This window comes from Podarcis liolepis (genome assembly GCF_965112155.1).
Source record: "Podarcis liolepis genome assembly, chromosome: 9".
Taxonomy (NCBI): Eukaryota; Metazoa; Chordata; class Lepidosauria; order Squamata; family Lacertidae; genus Podarcis; species Podarcis liolepis.
The window spans coordinates 10,048,638-10,073,671 of NC_139564.1; the positions used below are offsets into that span (position 1 = coordinate 10,048,638).

The 25,034-nt window shown below is 41.9% G+C and overlaps 2 protein-coding genes across 3 annotated transcripts in view; both read right to left on the reverse strand.

Annotated features, from left to right (window-relative positions):
* The window catches only part of LOC310685868 (protein FAM47E-like), a 239,843-nt gene that overhangs the window by 91,404 nt on the left and 123,405 nt on the right, over positions 1-25,034 (reverse strand). The gene's annotated exons all lie outside the window — the stretch shown is intronic.
* MOB1B (MOB kinase activator 1B) overlaps positions 2,680-25,034 on the reverse strand; it is a 34,044-nt gene continuing 11,689 nt past the window's right edge. The window contains exons 2-7 of one of the 2 annotated variants that reach the window (XM_083459111.1): positions 17,269-17,435; positions 13,088-13,181; positions 10,416-10,549; positions 9,118-9,281; positions 7,809-7,892; positions 2,680-7,105 (exon numbers count right to left, since the gene is read on the reverse strand). In XM_083459111.1, coding sequence (XP_083315237.1) covers positions 7,815-7,892; positions 9,118-9,281; positions 10,416-10,549; positions 13,088-13,181; positions 17,269-17,435 — 637 coding nt within the window. In that variant the 3' untranslated portion in view covers positions 2,680-7,105; positions 7,809-7,814. Of the gene's footprint in view, positions 7,893-9,117; positions 9,282-10,415; positions 10,550-13,087; positions 13,182-17,268; positions 17,436-25,034 lie in introns of both variants that reach the window. The other variant, XM_083459110.1, reaches the window with a different exon arrangement.

Genomic DNA, 25,034 nt, shown 5'->3' on the forward strand with positions numbered 1-25,034 from the left:
TGGGCTCCAAGATCACTGCAGATGGTGACAGCAGTCATGAAATTAAAAGACGCCTGCTTCTTGGGAGAAAAGCAATGACAAACCTAGACAGCATCTTAAAAAGCAGAGACATCACCTTGCCGACAAAGGTCCGTATAGTAAAAGCTATGGTTTCCCAGTAGTGATGTATGGAAGTGAGAGCTAGACCGTAAAGAAGGCTGATCACGGAAGAATTGATGCTTTTGAATTATGGTGCCGGAGGAGACTCTTGAGAGTCCCATGGACTGCAAGATCACACCTATCCATCCTTAGGAAATCAGCTCTGGGTGTTCACTGGAAGGACAGATCGTGGAGCTGAGGCTCCAATACTTTGGCCACCTCATGAGAAGAGAAGACTCCCTGGAAAAGACCCTGATGTTGGGAAAGATGGAGGGCATAAGGAGAAGGGGACGACAGAGGACGAGATGGTTGGACAGTGTTCTCGAAGCTACCAGCATGAGTTTGACCAAACTGCGGGAGGCAGTGGAAGACAGGAGTGCCTGGCGTGCTCTGGTCCAGGGGGTCTCGAAGAGTTGGACACGACTAAACGACTAAACAACAACATAGCCTAGGAGGCTTTAAGATCTGGAATTACAGGAGAAGCCACGCATATTGTGGATCACGGATGGTGGGAGTTAGGAGTCCCCGTAACATCTGGAAGGCTCTCGACCCTGGTTTAAATTCTCCCTTAATTCGGTTTTAGATCATCCAGCTGCAGGATAGCATAAAAACATCAGTTGAGTTCTGCTGGATCAAGCCAATGGCCAGTATAGTCCAGCATCCTGTTCTCAAGAGTGGTCACCTAGATGTCTAGGAAACCTGCAAGGAGGCTCTAAGCACAAGTACACTCCTTCCCTCCTGTGGTTTCCAAAAACTGGTATTCAGAAGCATTGCTACCCCCAGCTGTGGAGGCACATCGTAACCATCACGGCTACCAACCATCAATAGCCTTCTCCAACATGTTGCATCCCTGACAAGGAGCTGAATTGCTACTGCCACCAATCACTTTACTGCAATAGCCATATTCGAAATTACTACATTTTACATGACCCAGATACTCAAAGTGAGGAAAGCCCACTTTTGTGCTATGGTGTGAGAAAGACGTGTAGCTTTTCCCGTGTTTGATCTCACTGCAACAGCATGTCGCCACACGTACAGCGTCATACACTCCACAGTCCACACCAGCAGGGGTCAGTTCTGCCAACTCCTAGCTACACCTCTGCCTAAGACATCCAAGTGAGGGTAGGGACCTGTTCTTTTATTCCTTAGAAAACGCTATGTGTACTGATCTAGAAATATAAACAAACAATTCAAAATGTACGATTCCTGTGCCTTTCACGTGGTTTGCATTTGGACACAGAAACTTTTAAAGTTTCCAGGAGGGTTTTATTTTTGTTTGGTTTTTTTAGTCTTCGGAAAATTCTGAAGAATAGGACCCAGGTAACCTTGAGTTCAGCAATAACATCTGCGAGATTAAGGATTGAATTGGAAAAGGCAAATGCTAATGAATACACCATCCCCACACAGAGCTCATTTTGCACAGAAAACGCCAAACAAATACTGGAAGAAAGGCTAGAGGAACAAAATGAGGCATCCATAGAAACCTGTTGCCCAGGTTATGGTCAAGACAACCAGAACATTCAAGATTTAGTAGTGGCATGCAGTAAAGGCTTCACACAGGAGATGTAAACTATTGTAGAAATTCTGTAGAAATTCCCACACGCATTACTGGATGGATTTTCTTGCCCAAATGTGTTGCTCAAACTATTCTAGAATCCATACACATTTTTTATAACAGCTGCAACCAGGGGCACAAATTTTGTAGCCAACAGATGCCCCTTCCTCTACAGTGCAGTTGACACAGATCTCATTTACCTTTCATTGCCAACTAAAAGCATCTCTGCTCAGACCCTTATGGAAGTTTGATGGTGTCTTAACAGTTAAATGATGGGAGCAATAGTTTTAAGGCAATTTAGTTACAATGGTTTTGTGATTGTTGTTTTATGTTAATATTTTGCAACCCACACAGGAATCCTTAATAAACAGCAAGCTACACATTTAAACACACACACAGGGGATATCCAATGTCAAAGCAGACCTACTGAAATCAATGAACTCGAGTAATGAGTCCATTTCAATGGGTCTGCTTCAAGTATGATTGGTATTTCGCAGGTTCCGAAGCAGTCTTCAAGAGGCACCAAACCAAACCAAACTTGCTTAATTGCAGTTTTGTTTCATGTATCTTTAGACCAAAAGTGAAACCAAACTAGTGGATTCCAGCACTCCTTCCTAACAGCCACATATTACCTTCCAGCTTTGTACTGGAAGCGGGAAACAGCCCATGTCTGAGTTTGGGTACAGTTGAGGAAGGACTCCCATTTTCCACAACTGACTATAATTTATTGGTAGACTTGCCTCCCATTTTGAAAACTTCAGTTGTATGCCAAAACTTCAGGGCTATAAGAGTTAAGGAAAATGGAAGGACATCAGGTTTGTTTTATTGCTCTTAGATTTGCCTGCAATACAAATAGTTCACAAATTCAGCTGAGGTGATCACATAAAGTAATTTGTATGTGGAATGCTCAGATGTGTACAATGTGTACATAATGGATACACTGAAAAACTGCAAGTTAGGATGAGGAGGGAAAGAAAAGGCAATCGTGGTCAAACATAGCTATTTATTTTTCTTCTTATAAACAGCATTCAGTTCCTTACTGAAAAAGCCTAGAATTTATATATATTTTTCATCCCATCACTTACAACAATCTGTATACATTATTTACATCTTTCCAATACATGTGTTGCAGAATTTCAGACATTCAACTTTTTTTTAAATCAAAAAGCTGTTTTCATTTAAAACAAGTATTGATCAATAATGACTACAAACTGAAGTAATATTGGCACAGTCTGCGTACAGTACAGGTCTCTGTGTTGCATTTTATATTTTAAGCCTATTTTGTCCAGCTGCTTTTGAAGTATTTAAAAGAAGCAGACATCATAGTGTTGCATCTGCAATACCTTCTTGCTTCCAAAAAGCAGGCCCAACAGCAGGTTCAGAGAAGGGGTCACTGAGTGAGCTCACACATGAAGGCAAGACTGTTACAGCATAAAATCAAGTACAAGGGGGAACCAATTTATGCACTCAGAACAATTAAATTGTAAGGCTTTTCCTGTACTGCTTCTAGCTGCCAAGGGGAGAGAGAGCTGCATGCGTGAATACTCCTGCCACAGCTTAAACTCTTTACAGGTGGAAAGCACCTTTAAGAGAGATGGTTTGCAGTTTAAGCGTTCTACCCAAAATGCTGCTTTTTCTTTTGCAAGGAAGTCCCTCACCCCGCTGCCCAACCCCATGATGATGCAACTCCTTCCCCTTCTTACCATCACCAATTGTAGCCTGAGGCTGTGCAGTCCTGCAAGCTAGACTGCTTGATTATGCTGGCTGGACAGACCTAGCCTGATTCAGGCAGGAATCTGTGGCCATAGCTGATGTGTGTTGTGCAGTGCACATCAGGAAACCTCCATGCTCCTGGATGTTCCCTGTTAGGAGAGCACAAGCAAGTGGTCCTATATTTTATCTAGTCTCCTGTCCCCCCCACTGCACTTAAGGCTTTGCCAGTTATAGTAAGAGTTAGGCAGGTCTGTCTGCGTGTATCAGGTTTACCCAAGAGTAATATTTACTCAAGCCTTTTAATTTTAACAATACAAGTTAAAAGGTATTGATTTTTATGGCAATATTTAGCAAACACAACATCTGTGAATAAATGTCTTCAAAAATGGAACCAAATGACCTTTCAAAAGATTTGTGTTCCCAGAATGACCTAGTTATACATGTACAAAAATAATGAGTACAGTTTAGTGGCTATAAAAATTAATTTCCCCTAAAAATACAGTTATCTATGAAAAAACTATTGAAAGGACAGTGTTCTTGGAGAAGAAAACAACCAAGCAAACGAAGAGTTTCAAAAGTTGAATTACTTTGCCATTTTAGGAGGGAACTGAATTTCAAAAAATGAAACTATGTGTACAACTGGCAGAAATAAGATGCCAACTAAACTTTTACTTAAATTTAAGTATCTCACTCCTAAGGTGGCTAGTGGTTCTATCGATGCAGTCTAGAAAACCCTAAGTAGTTACCTATTAAAATAAATGCAATGGAAAGAAATGAACATATTAAGTAACATGGGAATGTTGCAGTTGAAAAATTGGCAGGTCCACCTTTTTGTTTTTATTTAATATGAAAGAAGGAATTTCACCTATAATATAGTATTCCAGGGGGAAAGAATACATGTCAGCTGGTTTAAGATATTCCCATGCTGATTTTTTTTAATTAAAAAAAAATCTTAAAACTTTGTATGGCAATTCAAGGCAAGAGCTCAAGGAAAAGAGAGGGGAAATCTGAAAAGGTAAGAAGAGTCAATAGCAGCAAATTGGCCTTTTGCCTGTAAAGGGAACTTCAGAGAGAGATTTCAGTTCTGAAAGATTAAAGAGTCTCTGGTTTTCTATCTTAAAAGCAACTGCAAATATTCAGAGTTCTAGATTGCATAGTAAGCAGTAAACCAAAACTTGACATGAACTTACAGAAGAGCTATTAATCCTTTTGAAAGCTTTCTGGCTAAAGCTGAGTTACCACTAAAATATTGTGGGACATTTTTATATTTACGCAATGAACATGGATCCCTGACACGAATAAGCGAAGTAGACATACAATTTCTATGGTCAGAATTAAAAAATCTGTCTTAACAATGTAAATCCTTGTTCACTGGCCTAAGAAAGCACAACACAACCGCTTTAATGGACTTTCATCAACTTCCATGACCATCAATTTTACTCTGTCTCATCAGATTGAGGAAGGTTACCTCCTGAAGTTATTAACCCCATCACCAAAACAAAGAAACACACTGAAAGCTGAAATAAGAGTAAAACTGGTTCAGACTTTTGAAGCTCCTTCGCTCTTCCTCCACAATGTAAGAGTGTTAAAATACAATGGCTGGCTGTGACTATATTCCCAGGCCTGAATATCCAATGTTTAATATATAAAAAAGCAACCTGGCATTTAGCAGAGTATCCCTTCAAGATTGAAACCCAGATCCAGACTATAATTTTGTGGATTTTAAAATACTAAGGTGTTCAGTTTTCAAAATCCTTGGTCAGATGAAAAAAATCAAGGAGACCTGGATTTACGTTTGAATGCATTGGTAAAATAGTATATATTGTGTTTGAAGGCCATCACCGAAAAATGTAAAAGTTCCCAATGCAATACAAAGATATACTCTGTGTTCAATACAATGAGATATCTTCAGTGTTTTCGTTTTCAAGTTTAATGAAATCAACAGAGTTTAACTAAATGTACTCTCAGTGATCTCCAGCCTTTTATTATCCAACCAAGAAGTCAGCAAACGAAAGCAAACCAATTCCCCCCCCCTACAATGAGCATTTGAAACTTAATACACTCTCATTGTACCTTTATAGAACAGACTTACCTTATAGAAGGTTCACAACAGTCCCTAAAAAAATTGTGTGTGTTTGTGTGTGTGTTAAATTAATATTTCAAGGGATTGAAATTGCTCATCAGTGGGAAACATTTAAATAGTAACTTCCTTCCTTATAAACTGCTGTCTGTAAAATCCAATTTTTTAAAAGGTCCTCAAACATCTATTTAAATATTTGATCTCAGAATGGTAAGCCTGACTTCTATAAAATCAAGCCTGGACATAGATTAGCATATGTAATACCATAAAAGATTAGCATATGTAATACCGTGTGTGCATATTAAGTAGTACCCAAACTGCTGATCATTTATTTTGCTAAATCTACATGCAGAATTATGGTGCTCCATGCAATATGTACATTAGGTACAATGAGCAAGGGCTACCTAATTATCAAGGTGAAGTAAGCCTAGATGAGTTCATGGCATTTCTTGTTTTTCCTTTTATGACTGAGTTACAAATAATTCAAGACCACGTCTTAAGCTCAAGAGCATGTTGAACACTGGATAATGCAGTGTTTAAAACACACATTGTGCATAAGTAACTTACACACACTGCAAAAAACATGCTATGGGAAGGTGTTGTGCACACAAGATTTTAAAAGGGACATGCATGGACAGCTTATGTCTGAAATGCATACTCAATAAGATACCACTTTGTGAATTTGCAGATTCAGATCAATTTCACCCAAGGAAGGCTATCTCTATACTACACAGAACTCCGTTTTAAATCATTCTGTGCAAATTGGTTTAAGAACATCTGAAGAGTATGATGCATCAGCAAAAAACCCCAACATTTTAGATTTAACACTATATAATCAGAGAAGTGGCAAGTTGCAAATGTGCAAGAAAGATCTGATTGTATATAGAACTCTGAATTAAACCTGACAATCTTATGAACATGTGGGAATCAGAGACAGCTCATGTTCTGAACTTCTAAGAATGAAAAGTCTTGGGTTTCCCAACGTGCTATCAAAAACATCCACAAACCAACAGGTGACGGTTATCTGGGTGCTTGGTTATAAGGTACTAGGTCATCTCATTTGAAAGGAGGGGAAGAAACAAAGAAAGAGTGACAAAAATACAAAATATGTGTGAGTAAAAGTAAACCGAGACATCTAAAAACATGAAAAAGTGGTACTGTGTGCCATATAAGAAAACTGCTGCATTTGGGTGCACAGTTAGGATTGCAGTGGGACTGTGCGCTCAGGATGAATGGAATGGCAAGTGTTCCATATGATAAATGGATTGAGGCAGTTTGCAACTAAGGAGCCCACACTTGTACGTCAAGTGAGATTTCTGCCACTCGCAATAAAATGACTATGGTGGATTTAAAAGTATTTTTAAAATCCTTGTTAACACCACTGTTGTTCTCCGTAAACAACTTCCCCTTGTTTCCTCTTGATGCTCTGGCAAGGCTACTGATTTATACGGGTAAGAAAGCTTACAGTACAGTTTGACCTCCCGTGATCATCAAAATCAGGCTGGCTAATCTAAAGGAAAGTTGAATGTTTGAAGGACAAATGCAAGCAACAAAGAAGAAAGTGGTCAACCCCCAGGCTGTCCTTAGTCCTCCACAGATGCAAGACGTTGGGTGGGTTTCTGAGGACATAAAAAAAAGAAAGAAAAATGAGCCCCCCTCTCTCCCCACCTCCTGTAGCCCACATTCATCTCTAAAGGCATTGTTTTGCATTAAAAGCTGGAGATCACTTCTAGAAGTTATGGCTTTTTAAAAAAAGGTTTACACATATTTATTTATATCTAACAAGAAGTGTAAGTCCTGGGTAGCAATTTGTGTTTTCTGGTTCCAGCAATGTTCTTTGTATGTGCTTTGTACCTCAGAAGAGAGTCTGCCAAGGCACTTAGAGAATGTTAAGTCTCTTAAAGGACTTTCTGAGAATGGGCTGCAACTGGCAACGCAGAACCCATACAACCAGCAGTGTCACATTTCCCAACAAGCATGTATTTTTTTTCTCTCCTTTATAAACACTTGACATCTGCTAAAAGAAGATTACACAACAAACAAGAACAGAAAGCCATTTACTGTGTGTGTCTCACTAAAGACAAACGAGTTCCTCTAATAAAAGCACAGAGAATGGATCTAGGTTGCCCAAATAAAAAACAAGAACAGGTTTCCTTTTCTTTCTAAAAACATAAACAAAAATTTAAAAGGCTGCAAGCCTCTTCACACGCTTGCTCAGGAGTAAATTCCATGGATCTTAATCAGTGTGCAGAGGATTGCAGCTCAAATCCCTAAAACACCACATGCCTGCTTAAACCAAACAAGTGATTTGCACAAATTCACTTCTGCTTATCTGTCCTTTGAAGTGAGTTTTTCAATCAATTCTTGAAGTGGAGCAAGTTCTCTTCTGTCTATAAGGTTAAATTCCTGTGGGAGGCAGAAAAAGACCAGCAATTCAATTCAACATTTAGCAGCATATCCATTAGTTATCAACAACATTGTTTTACCCTATGTAACTGAAAACACAATTACCTTACGCTGGAAGTAAAAGCAGTCAACACAGTTTTTAGGAAGAACAAAGATGAGGTCAAGGCACACCGAAACTAAGACTAAAAGAAAGATCCCCATCTGAGAAAGACAGATATTAAAGTTCATTGTGGGGAGATTCCACAGAAAGCATTGCCCTAGCTGCTGCTATTGCAGAGATCAGAAGAGAACCAGTGAGGCTCTCATTTCATTTCTCTAGGCATGTTCACTTGCCTCTTGTTGATATGTGAGAGGATCACCAGTGTCCCAGTTAGAACTCTAGAATATTCATGAACCTGCACTACTTAGGCGCAGAATCTATATGTGGGACTGCACATGGCACATGAAGAAATCCAGCAATATTTTTAATTCTAGGTTGGTGGCCAAATGCTACCAAACACCTCTAACAATAGAAGTCTGTCATGCAATCTGTGATAGCACTAATTTCCATTCCACACAGAAGGATTTCAGCATTTCCAAATGGGATATATAATCCTAAAGGAACTGCTTTTACCTCAATCAGATAATCACTTTTACATATTTTTCAATATCCAGTTAAAGTGCACAAAGGTTTCTGGTTATACATATTCACCATTCATGTCACATTAAAGAGATCACAAAAGAAAATATTTGGCTGGTGGCTTTACTGTACAGTTTTTGGAACCTGCTAAAACCTTTTTCGTTAGGCAAGCCTACCCAAACATGTAATTTTACTAGATATATTTGTTTTAAAACTACTAATTTTATTTACCTTTTTTTAAAAAAAATATGTCAGCTTGTTTTTAAATGTTTAATTCTGCTGGTATTTTTAAATTAATGCTTTATATTTTATAGAACCTCCTTTGATTTTCTGGTTAAGATAGAGTATATAAGTATATTTATTCAAATAAATAAATAGCTCCAAACCTTTTCTCCCAATAATACTTCATGGCATGACATAGAACTTAATTGAGAATAGGGCACAGCAGACAACATTAGAATCATGTTAGAGAGAAACTTCAAATGTGCTGAAGAATACAAGGATCCCTAGTTACCGCAATAAGCAACAGAAAACTCAAAAGAGAATGCGAGCCCACGCTCCATCTTGCAGGGCTATATTAAGTCACAGTACCCCATGCCTAGTTACCTGAACAAAAAAGATAAAGTGCTTGAAGGATGTGTTGAGATGTGCCTCTTCTTGCAGCTGAATGACTGGATCAAAGTGCTGGTGGTAGATGTGAGCATAAACTCTGAAGAGACGCTTTAGGATCGTTTTAGCTACCGACATGAAGTTCTTTGGGAAAGGAACACCTAGAAACCAACAAAGCAAACGTCCAAGTGTTTACATTCAAGTCCTACAAAGAACGCAGGGTTGTATCCAACAAAACCATCCTGTTCACACAACTATGTCCACTTGCAAAACAGAACTTCCCCTCTCTTCTCCCTCAGATCAGTTCTGAGGTTTCCCCTAAGCATCCAGAGCAGGTTGGGGGTAGGAGGGGGAGCGAGAAGAGGAAGGGGAAGTTCTGTTGCACAAGCAGAAGCTGCCTTTGTGCTGATGAGACAGGTTCATTAGATACAACCCCCAGCTGCTATCATGCTCAAGACTCATCGAGATAGTGGCTTCTTGCTTCAGTGCATAAGCTGTAGCACAATACATGACCCATGCAGAAAGCTTAAGAAGCCACTCACAAGGAATCTTGTCATCCCATGAATGGGCAGGGAGCAGCACAGGTTTAAACAGCCCACGTATCAGGACTGAGAACCACAAATATCGGAAAAGTACCATCTATGCAAGCGTTTTTCCAACAGTAATCAAAAACACAACCAGAACTATTCAGCAAGCATGTTTTTTTAAGGCATACGGTAACTGTATCTTGCACTGATTTAAAATTTTAAGTTTAAAACTGTGATTTTTATAAACCAACGAATGCATTGTGCAGAAGTGAACAAAAATGCAATACTACACTAGCACAGAAATCACCCTAAGGGAATCGTCCTGTTTGAAATACTGAGTATTTAGCAAAAATAGCAAACCAGTCCTCAAACAAACTGGTACTTGTGCTTTCCCTTATTACAGCTTTTTCTCTAGAGGGAAAAATAAATACCATAAGCAAAGAAATATTTAATTGCTTATTTTCAAAGATCACTCTTCCTTTTAATTAAGGACTGCTAGAAATTAGGTATGTTCTGGTCTACATAAAGGTAAAAGTACCCCTGGTCCAGTTGCAGAGTCTTAAAATTAAATCTTGTAAAAAAATTAATTTATAGTGAACAACCGCTGCTTAAAATGGTTACATATATTTTCAAAATCTTATGTTAGTTTCCCTCAAGTGAAAAGTTTTTGTTTTCTCCTATTCCTTTTGAAACAGCATAGATGTTCAGAGTTTGCAAATTAAACCATCCAGCTTTTATATAGCCGCAATATACTAATTTTAAAATTACCTATTTTGGATGGGAAGAGTGTCTCATCATCCAGCTGGTCCTGAACCCATGTCATAAGGTAATCAATGTACTTTGGTGCTGAACACTTGATTGGCTTCTTTATGTTTGTCCCATCTGCCCAGTGGTACTCATATCTGGAATGAAACAGGGTTAAAAGACATCCCTTTAAATAAATCTAGGACTGTACACACTAAACAAATGAATTATTGTTTTTATAACATTGGGATATAAAGGCCTGCTTCAGGTGTGCCCAAGGGCTTGAAGATGCTCAAGAGAATTCTTCTCTCTTTTAACCCCTTCCCCATACACAAGTCTCCTTGGTTTCAAAAGTGATTAGCACAGGAACAAATTCCCCCCGGGCACTGAGAACCAGTTGGCTGGCATCCAAATATACACACATGAGAATTAGAGTGATTATGGTATCACTATATAAGACGTGACATAACTGGGATTTTGCAAAGCTATCCCTACAAGCAGCAGTAGCTATGGTTCAAGGAGAATTATCCTGCTAACCATGTTCCAATGCCCCAAACCTCATAGTATCTCAAGCCAGAGGCAGGTTCTTCCCCGATACAGCCATGCCCTTAGCACATGAAATGCTTTTTAATTCCAGAACTTCTGGTGCTAAGTAACACGTGCATTAAACACACTCATTCATGTTCTACCCCTTTTTAATCTAAAGATGACAGTCTAGTTTTATACTTTAATAGCATTGGATTTAAAATTATGGTACAGTATTGCATATAGCTGAACTGATGCAAAATGACACATTAAGTGGAATAGTAAAACAGAAAACATTCAGCCATGAACCTTAATTATTCCAGAACCTGGTCTCCACAGCCTCCTTAAACAGCCTTCTTTTTGATAATCTTAATATCATGCACAGCTCCGTCAAATTTTCTCTTTCTCTTGTTTGGAGTGAAGCTACTGTATTTTAGCTGAGAACACATTTCCAGGATAGCAAGCAACAGTGTAACAAAACAAACAGAAGACACCCATGGAGAGAGCTTCAATGTATCTATGAACCAGAACACTGTAATTAAGCAATGTTTTCAGAACTCTTAGATCTTATGGTAGGAAACTATGAATTGGCTTCTTTAGAGCCAATGCAGTAACGATATGCAAGCAAAGTTTGAAAAAATCCCATTAAAACATTTATGTATTCCACAAGAACTGAGTAAAACAATAAATGCTAAAGCCACTTTCTTCTGTATTACATCGATATTCAGCATGGAGGGCCACTTTGGAAACTGGTACCTCGAACCTATATTCACCCATTTAAAGTTTTCAAAAATCTATCAGCTGAACAAAATAGGAAGATCTGTAAGAATGCCAAAAACTGGCTTCTGAACATGTGGAACATTTTGGGCTGGAGACAGACAACAGTTGTCAGGGGAGTTGAAATGGTTAGGAGAAGCCATCAAATCCCATAGCGAATATCAGGGTTGTCAAACCTGCAACTGTTAGACAACCAAATTGTACGTAAAGAGACCAGTAAAGCCTGTTTTGCACCTTGTAAGTTCAAGTGCAGTTTACTTCCAAGTTATGTGTGCATAAGATTACAGTATTAACCAAGGTCTGCACACCCACTTCAAACCAGTTACATATCCTGGCTTGTGGCCATTCTTTTCTCTAAACAGTGGCTTTCAGACACAATAATTAAGGAAAGCGGCTGATAGTGAAATGTTATGCTTGCACATGGCATCTGAATAGCTAACCCAAGAAAAACAGCTGCTTAATTGTGGTGAATAAGAGGCAACCATTGCCTCTTATTGCAAACGGTGCCAGTGTAATAGCATGTCTGTGAGTAAAAGATTTACATATCCGCCTTCATTTTTAACCATGTTCAGCTTTTGCCAGCTAATAAATTTGAAAGAGATCAGAAAAGTCCTTTAATCAAGGTTTCTGTACTGAAAATAAAACCCTGCATCCAAACAACTCTGATTCAACCAGTCGTCAAGATATATTAAGACACAGAGAAACAGAGACAGATCATGCTATTTCCAGATGCATCAGTAGAACTAAAAGGACAAGGCAACTAAATATGTATGTATATATGTATGTAAAGGGGAAACAAAGGGGGGGGACCTATACAGACACATATATTTAATGGTCCTCTCCTGTCTTAACAACACTGCTTAGCGTAGGAGACAGCCAATAGAGGACCCTGAGCCAAGCCAACCCACTAGATGGTATTGCTTAATCCCAGTTACAAAGCTTCAGGCAAGTGTGCTGTTGAAGCAGTTGTAGTTGTGGGAAAGGGATTATCTAGTGGGCTACCTTAGGTAGCTGGAAATCGGAGTTAATCACTATCATTTTTAAAATAAAAAAGGGTTTCCAGTTCTCAGGGTTGTAGAGATGAAAAACATGCCGGCAATATTTGCAATTCAGCAGTTCAAGATCAGATCATGGCCTTCAGGACTATTAAATTCCTCCTGCTCTGCTCTCACTCACACTTTCATTGACCTCCCACCACCAAACAAATCTGTAAAGAATTCGATCAGGCTAAAAGCAAAAACATGAAACAGAACTTCAGCTTCTTTGTAAATAAAATTTCAGGTTTTTAACTTACTAAGAGTAGCAATTATCATTGTTTAAAACCCAATTAAAAATGAAAAACAGCAAGTATTTTATGTCTCATAGTTTCAAAGTCGCATAACTAGCATTCTTACTTTGGACCTGCAGACATCACTGGGCAGCTCTCTTCTGTGCAGAAGTCTGTAATTGTCCCATAAAGCATGTTGATCTGGTTGAAGAAGTCCACAGCTGTATATATAAAAAATAGGAACGATTTCAATTTGGCAGATAAAAAGTGTGTGCTTTCAGTTGCAAGCTAGACCATCCACACAGCTTCTCAGCAAAAGTACTCTGCTGTGTTTAATATGTTACTATACAAAGGAAATGCCAGTCAGAAAACAGACTAAGACCTCCAGAAAGACTCACATAACAAGATAAGTGTACTAAAATGGTTTTGAAACTATATAATCTATGTTTGTTAAAAGTGGTGAAAGTACAAATACGCAATCCTCTGGCTTTCCATTCCTTCCAGTGAAATAGGATCCTTAGAGTCAAACCATCTACAACTGCTAAACATACATCAATGGCTCAGTGTCTACCTCATCTCTTAACATGCTTTGCTACCTTTACATCCCTTGCTTGGTCGTTCCTCGTCTATGGTATCAGGATCTCTGTCTGGAGTTTATCCCCTGGTGTTATTGAGCAGCATGTCTACCAAAGCAATGCTAAGAAGGCAAAGTTCCTTCTGTTGACTGCTTTATCATTTATTTATAACATTTCTATATCTTCATCAGTAATACCAGGGAGACTCACAACAATACAAACATGTTTCTCATAAAAGGTAAAGGACCCCTGGACGGTGAAGTCCATTCAAATTCAACTATGGGGTGTGGCATTCATCTCGCTTTCAGGCCGAGGGAGACAGCTTTTGTCTGCAGACAGCTCTTCCAAGTCATGTGGCCAACATGACTAAACCACTTCTGGCACACAAAACACCATGAGTGCCAGAGCACATGGAAACGCAGTTTACCTTCCCTCCGCAGCGGTACCTATTTATCTATTCACACTGTTACGCTTTTGAACTGCCAGGTTGGCATAAAGCATTATATTAAAATGCAGCAGAATACAAAAATCACAACAAAACCAGCCAAATTATACTAAAAGGGTGGCACTGAGAACCAGCAAATGCCTGGATGCACCAGAAACTTAATGAAGTTGTGCAAAAACTTAATAAAGGGGGGACGATTCCATAAACTGTGTGCCATGACAGAAACAGTCCATTGTCACTAAGTTGACCGTGCAGACTTCATCCAAATATCTCAGTCTATGGGCAGATTTATGTGGGAGAATGCATTTCTTCATGTACCCAGGTCCTAATTTTTTTAAGGCCCTAAACTTGGCTTGACAGCAAACTGGCAGCTAGTGCAGTTCTTTCAAAAGTGATGTTATATATTGTACTCATGGTTAGTCTCCCTTTTCTGCAGCTTCCAAGCCAACCTTAAGGGCAGTTCTTCATACACCACACTATGGTAGCGAAATATTGAGGCTATCAAAACATGGTGTGCTTGCACCATGCTATCCTGTCCTGGAATGTGTGCAGCTTGCACACTAGCTGAAGCTGGTAAAAGGTGATCCTAGCTACCACCGTCACTTGAACCAATCAGGATTCAGTTACAACTTGTAGACCCTCACCCATCCCACCAGATCCATGCACTGATCCAGGACCTGCACGTCCACACTTGACTCAGATGTCAAAGAGAAGTAGAGCAGCATGGCCACTGCCAATGGCTTCACATAGATGTTAAACAACACTGGGGACAAGGTTGAACCCTGTGGTACCCCAAAGCATAACTGCTAAGGGGCTGAGGTACAGTCACCCAATACTATTCTGAATCTAGCCTTATAAATAAGACTGGAACCACCAAAGCACAGGACCTCCTACTGCCAACCCAGAGAGTTGGCCCACTAGGAAACCATGGCGTCAAAAGCCATTAAGCTATCAAAAAGCAACAGGGTTGCACTCCCCTGCCCAGTTTAATACCAAATCTAGTAATCTCTATTACTAGATAGATTGCCCTACTCCAAATTCTGAAAAATGCTGAGCACCCTTCTTTCAAGATGCCATTTACAGACTTGTATTTGAAGATTGGCCTTGTAAGCAGGAACAGCTGTGCAATTTGTCTTGTTTTAGTTTGGCTGCAGACAGAGCAGCAGCACAAAAGGATTTGCGGCCTTCCACAATCTAATTGTGTGATGTCTGGGAAGTCAAATTATGACAATTTCAATGTCACTGTCGTTAAACTGCTATTGAGATCATGGCCTCCTCCATTCAGCAAGACTGACAGATGCTTCCATGCCCTTCAATTCCAGTCAAGGAACACAGGAATTAAAAGTTCCTATGTTCTGATTTTTTTATTTATTTTCACACAGCTGCGCTCGAATAAGGACATTATGATACTGGCAATTTTATTCTGTGTTATGTGTTAACTGGACCATAATCTTGCAGTCCTTATAAAGGACACTTTAAGAGAGGTTGGTATTATTACCTCCAAACTGCAGCTAGAGGGGCAGGCAGTTGAGGTTGAGAGCAGAACATGAGAGCAGAGCCTGCCTAAGACCACCTATTGAGTTTATGGCAGAGGCAAGATTCAAACCAGGGTCTTCCCAAACCATAGCTTAATCCTTTATCCCAAGATGCAGTTATTCATTCGAAGTTTTCCATCTAGATTTTTTGACACAATATTTTCCACAAAAACAAAAGACTGTCTGTAGAATGCTCTCCCCAGGGAAGTTTGCCTGGTGCCTTCATTATAATGTATACGTTTAGGCGCCAGCCAAAAATGTTCCTTTTTAACCAGGCCTTTGGTTGCTTTGATTGACACCCTATGCCCTTTTAAAATGTGGGTGGTGTTTTTTTGGGGGGGGGCGGTAACTGGGTTGTTGTTTTTATTTTCCTTATGTATTTTGTGGTTTTATATTTTGATTTTATTCTGTAAACTGCCCTGAGGCCTCCGGGTATAGGGCGGTATATAAATTCAATAAATAATCATCATATTTTAACAACTGATATCTTAATTCAGCTGTGGGAGGGCATGTCTGTACAGCAAAACAGCTGTAGATGGAATCTGGGGGAGTCGAACTTACTAGGCTTTTATCAGCTTTCAATGTTTGCTAAAAACAGTGGTGACATTTCTCTCAAGAAGAACAGCTGAAATTTAAAGAAACCACTATGGAAAATCCCCAGGGAACATGGCAAGTCTTCAAGCCCCAGACACTTCTGCAGCCACGTGTGATAAACAACACTGTAAAATCCAGTTCTTCTGCTCAAAGAACAGACAGACCACAGCTGGTACCATATCAGACCTAGAGAATTTGTGATCCATCAAGCTGGACAGAGACAATTAGCCATTTGCTGCAGCTTGCTAGGGCCTCCAATTGCTTCCCCTTTGTGCAGTTCCAGATAAGGGGAAAACCCAGTAAGTTTATCCAGTCCCTGGTGAGTTGCATTCAAATTGGTGGGTGACAAGCTGTGCATCTACAAACCTACTTGCCACCTCACTATAGTGAGTGCTTCTGACCTCCTGGTAAGCAGTACACTTGAGAGCATATAGATCACCTTGCCAACGAATGCTGTCAACGAATGGAAGAAACAACAGGGGTCTCTCTTATGCTGCTTGGCGTTTTCCTTTCCGTCTTATTTTCTGGAAACCCGAAAAGTAAGAACATGCCTCTGTCCCAAGTCCTCCAAGCATGCATGAGAGCTAAGGTGAGTTGGTTTAGTTCACTACTGCTTTCTCCTACTTTGGTATACCTCCGTAAACAGTCAATAGTGGACAGTACACATTCACGTAGTATCCCATGCACACAATTTCTTCTAACCTACCAACTCTAGTTTTGATTTGCTTACCACCTGTCCTATAGAATTAATTTGTTAATTTATCTCCCACTTTTTTTTTCTCCAAGCTCAAGGTGGCATACATAGTTCTCCTGCTTGCCCTTTAATCCCCCCAACAACCCTGTGAGGTAGATTAGGCTGAGAGACACTAACTGGCCCAAGGTCAGCCAGGGAGCTCAGTGGAGATTTGAAACCCTGGCCTCCAGGCTCTATTTGAACATTCAAACCATTACATCATATTGGCTGCAGTTACATCATGGCACATTCAACCATTTCTAAAAAGAGTGTTTTCCAGAGGTAAGTTTGCAGAAATAAATTTAACCATTACCCTCCCAGGGGAATGAATGTCAAATCTCTCATGCCTCCCCTACCCCCCCCCCAGCTTTATCAGGTCAATATTAATGCTCAAAAAACATACGGGGGAAAGGTCATGTTACTTACTGTTCACTGCAACCCATTCATTTAGATCTTCACCCTCAGGCAGCATAACAGCCATCCGTAGGTTGCCACTTCCAAGAGTGGCCTCTGCATGTTTCAGCAGCTCATATTGGTGAGAGCCTTCTGGAATATTCTTCTTTGGTTTAAAAGTTTTAGAAGAGCGGCTACCACTGCAAAAGAAGGGAAATATTTTGGTTTCAGAAAATCTTGTGTACTGGGGAAAGAGAGAGAGAGGTTCACAGAATGATCCCCTAATCTTACACTAACATTCTTATGAGTTAGAATGTCTTCTCCCCTCCCCACAAAATATAAGATGGCTGTGTGACTAATCTGTTGCATGCTTGGAAACATGATGTACACCCTTATTACATACCACAAAAGGGGGGGAAATCCATGAGTGGCGAGATTAGCAAAAACACAGATGACATAAACTTCCGTCACACAGTCAAATAGCCAGCATAGGAGCTACTTCTCCATGTTGCAATTCCATCTAGAACACTGATCAAATGGAAAGGTCTACACAAATCATGCCATTCACATGCAGCCCTCAAATTTACAAAGGAAGAAAGATTACGCAGGATATCTTAACAGTGAAGCCATAATTAATCTAGATTAAGTGATCTTGAATCTGTACTCTTGTGTAAAAATATAAGAAGTGTGTTGCTAGTTCAAGTGAAAGTTTACGTGAAAGTCAAGATTCTTTTTTACAAATCTCAGCAACCAGCAAGTGTATATAGGTCCACTGGAAATTGGCTAGTGGTCCATCAGTGCAATACTATCTGACTACCTTCTGCTTTAAGCTACTCATATAACATTTCCTTTCAAATATCTGTCCCCTCCATTTTAGTCCTCTTTGGACCCATTTCTTCAAAGATGTAGAGGAATACATCTACGTACTCAAGAAATACAGTGGTACCCCGCAAGACGAATGCCTCGCTAAACGAAAAACCCGCAAGACGAAAGGGTTTTCCGATTTTTAGAGGCTTCGCAAGACGAATTTCCCTATGGGCTTGCTTCGCAAGACGAAAGCCCATAGGGAAATCTCCTGGGACAGCGGGGAAGCGCAGCGCACCTTCTCCTCTGTTCCCAGACCTGTCCTGAAGGCTTGTGGTGGGAGGTCCGGGAACAGAGGAGAAGGCGCGCAGCGCTTCTCCTCTGTTCCCGGGGCTTGCGGTGGGAGGAGGGTTTTTCCTCCCCACCGCCAACATTCAGAACAGCATTCTGAATGTTGGCGGTGGGGAGGAAAGCCCTCCTCCCACCGCAAGCCTTCAGGACAGGTCCGGGAACAGAGGGGAAGGCGCGCAGCGCTTCTCCTCTGTTCCCGGACCTGTTTTGAAGACTTGCGGTGGGAGGAAGGTTTTCCTCCCCACCGCCAACATTCAGAAGGCTGTTCTGAAGGCTGGCGGTGGGAAGAAAAGCCCTTCTCCCCCGCCAGCCTTCAGAAGAGTTCCCGGAGGGCTGCCTAGGCTGCGGATAGCAGCATGCTGGCCCGCGCAAGGGGCGCTCTTTAGCAGAGCACCCCTCGCGCGGGGCAGACATTCGCAGCTTGGGGAGCCCTGCAGGAGTTCCCCGCAAGGCTCTCCAAGCTGCGGATAGCAGCCTGCTGCCCCGCACAAGGGGCGCTTTTAAGCAGAGCGCCCATCGCGCGGGGCAGACATTCGCAGCTTGGGGAGCCCTGCAGGACTTCCCCGCAGGGCTCTCCAAGCTGCAGATAGCAGCCTGCTGCCCGTATCCGCAGCTTGCAGAGCCCTGCGGGGAAGTCCTGCAGGGCTCCCCAAGCTGTGAATGTCTGCCCCGCGCGAGGGGCGCTCTGCTAAAGAGCGCCCCTCGTGCGGGGCAGCAGGCTGCTATCCGCAGCTTGGAGAGCCCTGCGGGGAAGTCCTGCAGGGCTCCCCAAGCTGCGAATGTCTGCCCCGCGCGAGGGGCGCTCTGCTAAAGAGCGCCCCTCGTGCGGGGCAGCAGGCTGCTATCCGCAGCTTGGAGAGCCCTGCGGGGAAGTCCTGCAGGGCTCCCCAAGCTGCAGATGTCTGCCCCGCGCGAGGGGCGCTCTGCTAAAGAGCGCCCCTCGTGCGGGGCAGCAGGCTGCTATCCGCAGCTTGCGGAGCCCTGCGGGGAAGTCCTGCAGGGCTCCCCAAGCTGCGAATGTCTGCCCCGCGCGAAGGGCGCTCTGCTAAAGAGCGCCTCTCGTGCGGGGCAGCAGGCTGCTATCCGCAGCTTGGAGAGCCCTGCGGGGAAGTCCTGCAGGGCTCCCCAAGCTGCGAATGTCTGCCCCGCGCGAGGGGCGCTCTGCTTAAGAGCGCCCCTCGTGCGGGGCAGCAGGCTGCTATCCGCAGCTTGCGGAGCCCTGCGGGGAAGTCCTGCAGGGCTCCCCAAGCTGCGAATGTCTGCCCCGCGCGAGGGGCGCTCTGCTTAAGAGCGCCCCTCGTGCGGGGCAGCAGGCTGCTATCCGCAGCTTGGAGAGCCCTGCGGGGAAGTTCTGCAGGGCTCCCCAAGCTGCAGATGTCTGCCCCGCGCGAGGGGCGCTCTGCTAAAGAGCGCCCCTCGTGCGGGGCAGCAGGCTGCTATCCGCAGCTTGGAGAGCCCTGCGGGGAAGTCCTGCAGGGGTCCCCAAGCTGCGAATGTCTGCCCCGCGCGAGGGGCGCTCTGCTAAAGAGCGCCCCTCGTGCGGGGCAGCAGGCTGCTATCCGCAGCTTGGAGAGCCCTGCGGGGAAGTCCTGCAGGGCACCCCAAGCTGCAGATGTCTGCCCCTCGTGCGGGGCAGCAGGCTGCTATCCGCAGCTTGGAGAGCCCTGCGGGGAAGTCCTGCAGGGCTCCCCAAGCTGCGAATGTCTGCCCCGCGCGAGGGGCGCTCTGCTAAAGAGCGCCCCTCGTGCGGGGCAGCAGGCTGCTATCCGCAGCTTGGAGAGCCCTGCGGGGAAGTCCTGCAGGGCTCCCCAAGCTGCAGATGTCTGCCTCGCACCGGGCAGCAGGCTGCTATCCGCAGCCTAGGCAGCCCTCCGGGAACTCTTCTGAAGGCTGGCGGCGGGAGAAGGGCTTTTCTTCCCACCGCCAGCCTTCAGAAGGCTGTTCTGAAGGCTGGCGGTGGGGAGAAAAGTCCTTCTCCCCCCGCCAGCCTTCAGAAGAGGTCTGGGGACAGACTGTCCCTGGACCTGGTCTGAAGGCGGTCTCCATAGGAACGCATTAATTGATTTTCAATGCATTCCTATGGGAAACCGTGCTTCGCAAGACGAAAAACTCGCAAGAAGAAAAAACTTGCGGAACGAATTAATTTCGTCTTGCGAGGCACCACTGTAGTAACATTCAAGGTGCCCTGTGTTCACCACAGTGTAATCACAGAACAGCAACATACTGAAAGGCATACAAGAACAACTAAACTTTGAACAATTGTTTTGACAAAGGTTCAAATGCAAAAGGTTAATTTTTTAAAAAAAAATTCTATTCTGAACATGTTGATTCCAATATGGCGGGAAGGCAAGGATAAAAATAGCAAGTGTCTTTCTTTTTCGTCAAGGAGTACAATTTACTCAGAAATCTTTAGGTGGTAGAATAGGAAGTCCAATATGTTGTCAACTAAATCAGAGGAACCCTAAAATCTACTGAACCTACTAACACCTTTTCAGGGGATCAGGTAAATTAATTAACTAAGAAGTAAATTCTAATGAAGATATTTTTCCAACATTCCCTTCTGATCCTCCTGAACAACCATAACATACATGCAAGTTATGCAACTGTGAAAGAAGTAATCTAGTTTGTGTCACCAAAAATATAGAGCTTTAATGAGTTTGTTTTTGGGACTTCTGCATAGGTTACCCGAGCAGTGAAATTTGACACAACTAATCCCCTTAGCAAAACAAACACAATGAATTAAGCAAACACATAGCATTGGACAGACAGAAAGGAACAAGTCAACGGCATTGATGGAGTCACCTGAGGCATTTGTCTTGTTCCAAAATCTTTAATCAGGCTGTATGTTTTTTTATATTTTCAGAGACACTTTTCTAACTTTAAGGTTTACTGCTCTGGAGAATGCACTATTTAGTTAATGAATTTGTGTAATAAATTAGTATACTGCCCTTCAGTAAATATTTCCATGGTGATTTAGTTAAAACTAGACATGCATAATAAAAACAGGCAAAAAACAATAAAAGAGCAGGGGGGAAATGCATTAAAATTATCATACTGGGAGACAATTAACTGAATAACAACCCATCACTCTGGATTTGTGCAGGGTTTACTCCTTAGCCTTCCCAGAGATGTCCCACAAGGCAGTGGGGATGGATTTTTTTGTCAGGGTTTACTCCCAAAGCCTTTCTCATGAATGCCGATAGCCGCAAAGCAGTGGAAGTTCAGGATTGAAGTTAATCCTAATTAATTTAAATCAATGAGGAGGTGGCCCTGTCGGCAACAGGGAAGGCCTGTGCTGGTGCCATTTGCGATACCCCAAATACCTTCTACACATAATGCCTTTTACACTTTTTGATCTGCTAATCTTAAAGTAGGAGAAGGGAGGAAGGAAATGTGTCATTGTGGTTTGCTTAACACACACACACACACACACACACACACACACACACACTGTGTTATGTGCACACTCCTCTGTAAACATACAATATTGACTGTCTTCAGAAATGGGAGGGGATTCTGAGTTTTAGGAGCTAGCCCTATGCAGATCTGAAAAATATTTCAAAATCCTATGAGTTCATCCTTCTTTTAAAAAGAAAATTGAACACCTGATGTCGTAGCTAGGTTTAATCATTAGCATACTGAACCCAAAGTTGCCTTGGGGTAAATGGTTTATTTACATTTCTACCCCTCTTCCTCTCAAATTTCATAAAAGAAAAATATTCATTTTTAGCAAGGGCCGTGTATGTGTGTTAAAAAAGATCATTCAGCACACCTACTTGTGCATAAATCTGGGTATTAAAGGCTACTGCATCCAATAAAGTCTTGCAATACTTCCAGCAAGCTCAGACATCTAAGAAAGGGACATAATTGAAGGACAACCACAGAGTAGTTCTCTGCAGCATTGCTCTTTGAACTTTGTACAGTGATGGCAGTATAGTAAAGAAGATGATGTGAGTTTTTTTAAAAAAAAGATCACAGCAATGCATGAGAGAAAAAATGGTTGGGATGCTGTAGGCCCTACATTTTCTATGAGTAACAAAAATTGTAATTTGTTTTCTTCAGGACACTTTCCACACCTCCAGCTGAATGCTATAGCTGTTGCCTAGATTGCAGGAGCATAGGTGATACTGGGGTGTTAGCAGAGAGGTAGTACCTCTGATGGGGTACACAATGTGCTCCATCTGGAGTAGTTTGCCCACATTTTGTGCTCACCTTTCACTTAGCTCTCACCTGTGGCGCCTAGAAGCTGTCAGCAGGTGACAGCGGCCACACCCTGGGAAACTGCTTCAACTGGCCAACTAAACCAGGTGAGGGTAGCTGATGGGTCTCAAATGCTCAGTGAATTAGTGGCTTCCCCTGTGTGTGAAGACAGGCTCTGGTGGATTGAGTGGACAAGACCAACAGTGGATCCAATGGTCAAGAAGGTGTTTTCTGTATGTACTATACAGGGAAGTGATGGGCAGATGGGGCTCATCAACTTGGGAAGGGAGCCCATCTAGAAGAAAAACTCTGATCCTAAACCCCTGCTGCCATGTGGGATATCTTTGGGAGAAGAAAAGGCTAAGGAGTGAACCCTACACAAATCTGGAGAGGATGGGGCCTTGTACGTCACCCATGAATTAGTCAGGCCATCTAAGTCAGTGCTATCATTACATCTTGTAGCAGAAAATTCCATATTACGTTATAAATTTTGGAAGTGTGCCCTGAATCTGGAGGCATAATCTATTCACTTTCTACATACCATTCACACATTTGTAAATCATTCATCTCCCCTTACTCCAACTTAGTCATTTTTTCTTTAACCTTTCCCTTACAGGAAAGATGCTCCAACACCTTCAATATTTTGACTAATCCTTTCTGAACCTTATTAGGCACAGATTCAACAAAACAGATGCAATGAAGTATTTAAAATTTTCCTTTAAATACCATAGCAACCTACAACCCCCTTGTTAATTGTTCTTGAGGGACTAATATTATTAATCATTGAGTCGGTAAAAAAAATTAAAATATTGTTCTATCTTTGAAACCTGCCATGATTACCAGTTCTTAATCTGTTACTTTATAATCAGTTTAATCAAGGTAGTGATCTTGTACTCTATTATTCTGCTAACCATAGTTAATCTACCACTCCTCCTCCTCCTCCTCCTCCAATTTAGTGCAGGCTTCCTCAACCTCGGCCCTCCAGATGTTTGAGACTACAATTCCCATCATCCCTGACCACTGGTCCTGCTAGCCAGGGATCATGGGAGTTGTAGGCCAAAAACATCTGGAGGGCCGAGGTTGAAGAAGCCTGATTTAGTGCTTTACTTCAGTTTGCCACTAGTTTTCCCATATATTAATATGGGATTCAATATATCAGCAAACTTTCCTTCCACATTAAAATTCCCATCTCAATTATTTTTTCTTATTTTTTAGTCATACTGAAGTCTCATTTCTTATTTTATTACCATTATTTAAGAGTATTTATACCCCAACCACTACCCAAAGTTTGGAGGCTGCTTACAATATATTAAAAACACAATAAAATAGGCAAGGATACAATAGTCACTGCAGTAGGGCAAAGGGCTACTCTGAAATAAATACCTTAGTGTTGCTACTGTTCATTATATGCAAGTCGTTTTCTTGAAGTGAAGTAAGATGCTAGCTGAATACGATGTACCTCCTTGACAACGTGGAAATATTAATTTATTCCTAACAATGTCTCTCCCTCTCATGTTGATGAGCCTTCACACCCCAGAAGACTTCACACCGAAAATCAGCAGAACATGCAAATGCTGCAGAAGTTCCTGGGAACTATTCAGCAATGTTTGAATAAACTAAACAAACCAGCCAAAGGAAGCCTAAGCTCTAAATCTTTCTTTGCTTTTGTGAAGGATCTCTTTTGCCAAGCACAATCCAGTCTTAGGAATCCAACCGAATACTCTAATATTTTACTGTATGCATATTTTTAGCACATTCTCTCTCACCACAGCACAACACAGCTATAAATATCACACCATCAAACATGAAGCAAAGGAGGGAAGCTTTGTTCACTGTGACTTCGTGCAGCAAGAGTAGCTTTCTCCTCAAAAAAAATAATAATAATGATATAGCTGAAAAGGCTAAGGCGTGAACCCTAGTTGCACAAGAATGCACAAGAACTAGTGCATTGAAGAATGTTATATAAATTATCATGACAAAACACTAAGAGTCTTAAGGAACATAAGACACCTTCCCTATTCAACAAAATACACTGTCCTAAAGTCACATCCACAACATACGTTTAAAGCACATTGTTTCCTCCAAACAAATCGTGAACTATAGTTTGTTCAAGGTGCTGGGAATTGTGGTGCTTTAAATGTGTTTTAAAAGCATGCTCTGAATGTGACCTGAATAGTTCAAAATTCATTCACTGCATTGACACAGAGAACATAGACACTGAATGATCTTGAAGGAAGAAACATAAGACTATTTAAACACAAGGGCAGCACCCTTTTTAAAACGTGCAAAGAGGAAAGAGACAAAACAAACAGCCAGGAAGAAGGAAATAACTGCAAAGATAAGGAAAGGGTAGAGTGGCCAGTGAAGATGGAAGTTAACACATTCAGACACAGAACAACAGGATATTATCTCAAAGCAGAAGCAATACAAAGAATTAAGGAAGT